The 9,193-nt window shown below is 32.4% G+C and overlaps 1 protein-coding gene across 1 annotated transcript in view; it reads left to right on the forward strand.

Moving 5' to 3' along the window:
• LOC107638313 (oligopeptide transporter 7-like) overlaps positions 3,329 to 9,193 on the forward strand; it is a 12,651-nt gene continuing 6,786 nt past the window's right edge. The window contains exons 1-3 of the mRNA XM_016341527.2: positions 3,329 to 3,598; positions 3,679 to 4,076; positions 5,930 to 6,027. Of these exons, the coding sequence (XP_016197013.1) occupies positions 3,562 to 3,598; positions 3,679 to 4,076; positions 5,930 to 6,027 (533 nt within the window). The 5' untranslated portion in view covers positions 3,329 to 3,561. The remainder of the gene's footprint in view (positions 3,599 to 3,678; positions 4,077 to 5,929; positions 6,028 to 9,193) is intronic.

Here is a 9,193-nt window from a genome sequence, read left to right on the forward strand (position 1 = left end):
GACCAATTGAAAAAAAAAAAAAGTATAAGATCAAATGCTTAAATCAGTCAACTTTAAACAATTTTATTTAATAATTATTAATTTTAAATTTTGTTAAGAGTTAAAATTTGAATAATTAGTAATAAAGGAATTTTGAATAATAAGAATTAGTAAAGTAACTGTCCCTAATCGTGTATATACCTCTTTTGTATCGCATCAATGTTCTCGTTCATGTAAACTTCTACGATCGCGTCCCAACTTTCCTCAAGCTATTGTCATTGTTTACCTCCACCCAAAAAAAATCCAAAAAATGAGGAAATAAACATTCACTTTTGAATAGAAAAGACAAATAATATAACTAAAAGAAACATCCAATCTCGAATAAAAGAAAAATCTAATCTCTAATAAAAGAAATATCTAATCTCATATGGAGCTTTATATCTAGTTTCAGAACCCGAAACAAGAAAGAAACATCCACAAAATAAAATAAATATCTATTAATTTTTGGAGGAGTTAAACCCCAAAGTAGTCTTTGAGATTCACGATTTACACCAATTTAGTCGCTGACTTACCAATTGCACCATTTATGTCCCTGACTTTGTAAAAATTGCACCAAGATCGTTCTTAGCCACATCTTCGGACAAATGAATGAACGCCGGCAGTGACTTGGCACTGAGAAGCCACGCCCGCCCGCCCAACCTTCTTTCTTTCTTCTCTTCTTCTCTGAAACCCAGCCCAGCCCGCAGACTTCCACACCAACCTTCCGTCCGTCCGTCCGTCCGTCCCTACCGCCGGCGACCACCGTCGCTAACCTCCCTCCTCCCTTCTTCCTTTTCTTTCTTTCCTATTTCTCCATTTCTTTTCTCCTGTACGCAACACTCCTGTTCGTGGCGCCATCTCTGTCTGCACCTTCCAGTTCTGGTGAAAACTACCAGCGGCGGCGAAACTCTCTGCCGCTACGACACTACCTCCGCTCCTTACGCTATCTTCTTTTTTCACTCCTCAACGCAGGTTCCATTCCATCCTCTGTGTCTGTTTCTTTTTTTTTTTCTAATTATTTTTTTATTTCAGTGCCTCTTGATTCTGCTTTTACTGATCTTGTTAGACTTAGGATAGTTGATTATTTGTGTTTCTGGACTGAATGTGTATTGGCTGGTTGAAATTTTTGGGTTGATTGATGCTTACATTAAACTGAAATTGCTGTTTATGAATTCTGCATACAACCTGTTCGATAAATTGACTGAAAGTTAAATCTTATGTCTGATCATCATAGGCTTCAAATTTTATTTTCATTAGGCATTGTAACTCATATTGTGCAGTTTTCTATAAGTTTTTATGATGATTGAGATTGAATTTTGGTTATGCACTTGGTGAATGTTCTTGCTTAACACCAAATTGAACTGAAATTTTAGAATTCATTTCTTGTTTGGTGTTATATGTTAAGTGCATACAGAGTTAGCAAGTGAATTGATGATATTGCGTATCCATGTAGTTGTTGAACATAAATGATCATATACACAATCACATGAAGGTGACGATGCCATGCTAGAAATTGGGATTAAAACTAGGTATAGGGACCACATTGGGTCAAACAGTTTCAATTGCCACCTCAGCTTGTCGTTATCTACGCCAGCGTGGCTTCTCAGTGCCAGGTCACTGCCGGCGTTCATTAATTTGCTCGTAGATGTGGCTAGGGACGACCTTGGTGCAATTTTTACGAAGTCGGGGACATAAATGGTACAATTGGTAAATCAGGGACTAAATTGGTGCAAACCGTGAATTTTAGGGATCACTTTGGGGTTTAACTCATCTTTGGAGTGGTGCAGTTTGAAGGCGCGACAAAATTGAAAAAGGAGGCACTAGGCAGTAGAGGTAAAGGGAACGGTGTTGACACGATGACAGGCGTGTTCAGGCACGACGATAAAGATAGACGACGAACGGCGCGACACAATAGCGACACTTGACAAGAAGAACATGGCACAACAGCAGTGACACGACAAGGAAAAAAAAAGGCGGTGACACTGAAGTGCGTTGATGACGATAAGGATGACGGTGTGATGGAAAATGAAGAGTAAAACGATTGTGGTAAAAGAAAGAAAAAATAAAAGGTGAAAAGTGAAATTAGAATTGTGATGGATAAATAAAGTGAAAATTTTTTTTTATTTTAGTGAGCCTGGAACCAAGAAAATATTAGACCATTTTAAGGGAGCTTAATAAACTTTCTTATTCAATCCAATAGAATTATAATCAATATGTGTCCACTTGGCCAACTTAGTCGGACCACGAATTTTATGACCTGCAATTGATCCGACCTGTGTGGCAAACAATGATTTGTCATCCCACTACTTCTAATATAAAGATATCTATAAACTTAATAACTACTTTTACGTAAGATAACTCTCTAAATATTAGGAGAATACCAATTCATTATTACAAGAAAAAAATTTTTACCATAATGATTAAATCATTACTTTTTATATAAATATTTCATTAACTTTAGGTATTTTTTAATCCTAATTTCCTTTTAATCGATTAAAATTCTTATTAATATAGACATCAAAATCCGTCATAAATATTTCTTATTATCCTTTGAAGTTGACACGAAACTACATTCAAGTCACCTTATTTTTTTAAAAGAACTACCTTGAATTTGGGGAGTTGTTCCTTATTACATCCTCAAGATATTTTAAGACAATTAACATATATATTCGGGAGTTTAAATTGAATTAGTTGGAAATTAAACGAACAAGTTGATTCCTATTTAGATTAGTGAAATTAAAGAAAATAATAAACAAAATATCTAAGCTTGATCACGTGTGCAAATAAACACCACAGTTTACTATATTTTTACAATAAATATAAAAAGGAAAAGTTTAGGGGACCAGCAACTTTATCAAATTTTAACTAGTATGTAACCAGTAAAAAAAGTGAACCATTGGATGAAATTTCACACCAATCTCATACCATTAAAATCATCATTAATAATTATTTAATGGCTATAAATCACAAAAATTACTAACTCCTTAACATTCTTCATATAAAAATATATTCCTATTTGGTGTGTTTCTCATTCCCTCCCCTATGCAACTAAATCACTGATAACTCTCTCATGACCCATCATGTAAAAAGTAATATATATATATATATATATATAAAGGCAAAACACCTCAATAAACTAAATGCACATTAATATTATTTAAATGTCGTAAATTAGAAAATATAATGTCAAAGTCTCAAAGCACATTTCTATATAAATTAAATTGATTAAATTCAATTTAATAAAATACGTAGTAAATCAAATGAAGTAGATTTGAACTAAGTGTATGATTAAAATCCTAATAAATTAATTTACTGCGTGTTTCATTAAATCGACTTTAATCAATTCAATTTATATAGAAATGTGCTTTGAGACTTTGACTTTACATTTTTTGATTTAGGACATTCAAGTAATATTAATATGCATTTGATTTATTGAGGTATTTTGCCCTCTATATAACTATTTCATTTCTCTCTTGTTCATAGTTTGTATGTAGTAGAACCCTCAAATTGAGCAGAAAATCGAGCTATTATTGCAGCGAACGCATGGAGCAACCCTCCAACGAGATCACATCCCCTCTCCGTAAGCATATGAAATATCATTGTCATTATATTCTCATTTTCCGAATTTAGATTAATTTGTTTGTCTTGTATGTGATATAGTGAGCGGGGAAGAAGAAGAGACTTTTCATGAAAAGTCAGCAATAGAACAAGTGGCGCTAACGGTGCCAACCAGCGACGACCCTTCCCTCCCGGTTCTCACGTTCCGAATGTGGGTCCTTGGAAGCCTCTCCTGCGTGCTGCTATCGTTCCTGAACCAATTCTTTTGGTACCGAACGGAACCCCTCAGCATCACGGCTATCTCGGCGCAGATAGCCGTGGTGCCGTTGGGGCAGCTCATGGCTTCCAAGATCACGAAGCGCGTCTTCTTTAAAGGGAAGCGCTGGGAATTCAGCTTCAACCCTGGGCCCTTCAACGTGAAGGAGCACGTTCTCATCACTATCTTTTACCGCAAGCACATGTCCTTCTTTGTTGCCTTCCTTGTCATCATTACCACCCAGGTAGGTCAATTATTTCAAAAAAAAAAGTCCAACTCTATCTAATTTTTGTTTCACAGTTTATACGTACACATAATTAAGCTCATAAATACATTATTAGGGGTGTGTTTGGATTTGCGTTGGAGAAGAGAGAAGCTTGTTTGAGTTTCTTAAACCCTTCATCTTTATGTTTGGCAATGTATTTATTTTGTAAACGTAGAAATGATTTTTGTCTCCCACCTATATTTATCAAAAGCTAAAAATTCTAACTTTTTCATTCAGTTTTTTACTTTAGATTAAACTTTATATTCTATGTACGAATTATGTCCTTTAATATTCATATGTTTATTGTTTTTTTATAATATTTTTTTAATATTTTTTTATGCATATTATTATTTTTTATAAAATTTCTGTTTTTTTATATGAGTTCTTTTACTGTTATTGTTATTTTTTTTTTGTGTGTTTAAATTTATATTTTTTTCTGTAATTTTTTATTTAAAAGTAATTTTAAATAATATAATCTAAATAATATTTAATTTATTATAATTTATTTAAATAAAAATTATCAAATCAAAACACACACTAAGTTATTAATATTTCGAAAAATGTGTAGAATCAGTATTGTGCTTTAAAAATCATGGCCAACTCAACATCAGTCATCGGTTAATTACATCCACTTTCACATCATAATCTATATAAAATTATAAATGCACATAGCTTCATGACTTGTAGTTGGTTTCGAATTCGTCTCTTTTGTTGTGACTTGTAGCTGTAACACCTGCATCTCACTTATCACCTAACCTTTTAAAAATTCTTTTCGTCTGGAAAGACATAGCTCAAAAGTTTGTTGTTTATTATATAACTGCTGACCCAACTCTGACGACCGTATAGGTAAAATAATTCGAGATTAGTATCTGAAACCCAATTTAATCTTTTTAAATAAAAAATAGGTTTAGCTAACATATATTCTAAAAACATATGATAAGTTTATTATTAGTAAAAAATTTTAAATGTTCTTATTTAATAAAGGAAAAGTATAGAAGGATAATAAAAATGTTAAACAATGTAAACAATAAATATATCGAATGTTCATTTTACTAGGTGTGCAGATGGTTATTCTAATATTAAAATTTAGGTGATTAATTTAGAAGTGTAGTGTATTTTTATTTGATTGATAGTTGTTTATATTGTTCAAAAAAATCATTAGTTACCTAACATAACCCATAAATAAATACAAAACAAATGCATTGAAAACTTAATATACTTGGGTTCACCTTGAATCCTAAGCATAGCATGAATTTATCTATGGTAAATTTTTTTAAATAAGAGTTATTTATTAATTTAATATTCAAAAAATTCTGATGTTGACAAAATAAACCTTAAACCATATTGACAAAATTTTTTTTGAATAATTTAAAAAATGAACATGCATGTCCATCACTTCATCGAAGCTTATTTTTGATAAACATCATGTTGAGATGGTTACTAAAACTGGATTATCTAACTAATTCTAAAGGTAAATTATTGATCTAGTTATCTAAAATACCAGACCAGTAATTACTTTTAAAGTTAGTCAAATTTTTTAATTTTAGTGGCCACCGCCTTAGCATTATGTTTATTGGATATGAATTTCAGTAAATAATGGATATGTTTGTCCAACTTTAAATTATTCAAAAAAAAAATTTATCAATAATATCTTTTAAAATTGGTTTGTCTATGTCCCAATCTCTTAAATACTAAATTAGTAATTAATTATTTTTATAGGCATGGATATATAAAAATATTACAAAAGGCAATGAATGGGATAAGGGTCAAACTATGTGTAGAATTTATCGTGAGTACAAACCAGTATTAACGTAACTCTTAATGAACGGCAGGTATTAGGATTCGGATGGGCTGGCATATATAGGAGGTACCTTGTGGAGCCAGCAGCCATGTGGTGGCCAGCGAATTTAGTACAAGTTTCACTCTTCAGGTAATAACTACCATAACAGTAACATATACCAATTTATATTTTGTGGAACAGAAATGATAGAAAAACAAAAAGAACAATAGAAATTTATTTATTTAATATTATAATTAATATTTGACCCTTTTTTATTAATATTTTTTTGTTATTAAACATTTTCCTATCGAAAAAAAAAAAAACCGGAGGCCTACCTATTTTAATTCGATTACTAACTGTTCTAACTAAGTGACGTGCATATTGAGCATCTCTTGGATAATATATGGTAGGGAACGCATCAATTGATGGAAGCGTTTTGCCTCTTTTAGAGTTTGAAAGGCTACTCTTCTGTCATATGACCAGTTGATATCGAATGAGTTTAAGCTTTTGAGCTAGTCAAAATATGGGGAGCCTTTAATTTCTGTGTTCCAAATCTCAGTAATAAAAATTTGGACAGAATTCTCCTCACATCATCGAGTCTGAAATTTAAATCTTTTTTTTTGAACGTTCAGTTTGTGGATTAATGTAAAAAAGGAGAGGAGCGTGGTCTGAACCTGTCTCGGACAATCTAAGAACTGATGGATTAGGGAACAGTTGCAGCCATGTTTCTCCCACTAAAATTCTATCCAATCGTTCTTGAATCCATTTTTCTACTTTCTGCCTATTATTCTAAGTGAAAGGTCTACCAATCATTTTTAAGTCAAGTAAAGCATTATTACCAATAAAATAATTAAAATATGCTATAAAAGACTATGATTTAAGACTACCTCCACTTTTTTCACTTTGATCAACAATGGTATTAAAGTCTCCCAAAATACATGAGTTACCTTATTGCTGCTGTAAGATTGCTGACACCTCTTGAAATTGTGTTGAACGGATTTGTTCATGGCTGCTGAAATGAACACCAACGAGGTTTTATTCCATATTAACGGATGTGTCTTTCACCAAAGCCACAATAAAAAAAAAATCTGAACTATCAATTATTTGCATTACCACATTGTCCCTCCAAGCTAATGCCAAGCCTCTCGTGCTACCCATTGGATCAATAATCTTTCAATTTGTAAAACCACATGACCTCAACTTCATTTTCATTTGTCGAGATTGGTTTTTAGTTTCGCATAGAAAAACCATCTCGGGGGAGTGGGACTGTGAAATTCCTTTGAGATTGTGGATCGTCAGGGGTCTCTCCACATCCCGACAATTCCACGTAATGAGCTTCATATCTCTTCGGGTGCCATTGAACGGCTGGCACCATCTACCCTCGTTTCAGCAATCATATTATCAACCAAACAGATCTTCTTAGCCTCATTTTCATTTTCCTTCCCTGGATTTCTTCTTTTTATTCCTCCAAACAGCTTACTTGAATCAGTCCCTTGTCTAGCAAGTTGTTTCCACTTAGAACTCCTACTGGTCATTTCTTCATTAGGTAAGTTCTGTAGGGTAGATTTATTAGTGTTCATAGTACTAGTAATATTTTACAGGACTAATGCCTCACTAATCTTCTCAATTGACTGCCAAACCACTTTCGAAAAATTATCATCTTCCTTATTACCTCGAGATGTCTCCATAGAGTTATTTTTTGTCCCTTTGACATTCAAGCTAGCAAAATTATCTATCAACCAGTTTCGGGTTGGCTTTTTTCTCAATTGGGGAGTGCTTGAGTTTGAGTTATTGAAGCTGGAGTTATCACCGGTTCCTCCACATTCGATCCTCTTGCCTACTTGATCTGCTTAGACCCACTCGCCAATACGATCCTGTTTAATAGCGCCCACTGATGAATTTTCCATAATTTAGAACAGTGTTTGGAATCATGTTCTAAATGAGCACAATAAGTACAGAAAATTCCAATCCTCTCGTATCGCAATCCAATTTCCAGCACCTTACCATTCAATTCAGCCATACGAATGCTGTCTTTCATCCTTTTATCACCATCCAGCCAGACTTTGGTCTTGAGAATTCGAGATTCTCTTCCACGAACAGAAAAAAAATCAATGTCTATCACCTTTCCAATTTTCTCCCCAAGTCTTTTTTCAACCTGAATAGTTTTGAACTGCTCAAATAGACCCTAGAATTGGATCCAGATTGGAAAACAAGTAATGCTTTTCTGGTCTTGTTCATCCGATTCAACCCATCTTCTCACATGCAAGATATAATCCTTAAAGAGTCAAGGAGATCCTTTTTCAATTCTGAGAACATCAAGAGCATTCTCAAAGAAAATTTGGAATTGATTAGGACCTCTTTCAATCGATTGGAACTCCTCCGATTTATCCCATATCACCCTTAGGGCATTATCTATTGTGCCAATTGAAAACAGCTTATCTGCAAAGAGTCTCCCAGAGAGACTCTTAATACAAGCTTCTAACTCCTGAGAATAATCTTCCATCTCCAATACTATAGTATCTTCCTCATCCTCCTCACTACCTGGATCAATTTTAGAGTTCCTCTCTTCACCGAAATTCATATTGGATTGAGAGTGCTAATTGAGGAGAAGTTGATTATAAGGTAACGAGATAGAATTAAGAGTACAAATTGTTGTGATCGAAGAAGAAGATAGAAATAGAAAAGGAGAAAAGAGGTGGAAAGATCAAAACTCTAAACAGAACACTGATAAAATTCTAGTAGAGCACTGGTAAAACTCTAGCAGAGCACTTTTTATTTTTCACAATTATTAGTTAAAAATTTACAATAATATACTATTTTTATTATATTAGTTAAAAATAATATATTTTGATATTATTTTTTAAGGTTACTAACATTAAATTTTGATAATTTGAACAAAAAAAATTAATATTTTATGTCTTAATTTTTTTAATTAAATAATAAAATTACTTAACATACACGTCAAGAAAAAACTATTATTTTTATACATCTAGATATTCAAAAGATACAAAAATAAATTCTCTTAATAACACTTTAACAACTCATAAAAATTAACAGAACGAATGTTTATAGATCAAAGTGATAGATAAGATATAAAATTGTTATAATGGTACTTGATGATAATTAAAGAGAAGGTGGGAGGAGAAAAAAATGAAAAAGAAAAACAAGACAATATAATAATTGCGGTGAGACAATGACAGACATGTGTATAGAAAATAATAGTAAAAGTAAATAATAGTGAATGATACAATAAAAAATATAATAAAAATATAAATTAATAATTTAAAAAAGTAATAAAATTATAGATAATTTAGTA

This window comes from Arachis ipaensis, chromosome B04 (genome assembly GCF_000816755.2).
Source record: "Arachis ipaensis cultivar K30076 chromosome B04, Araip1.1, whole genome shotgun sequence".
Lineage (NCBI taxonomy): Eukaryota > Viridiplantae > Streptophyta > Magnoliopsida > Fabales > Fabaceae > Arachis > Arachis ipaensis.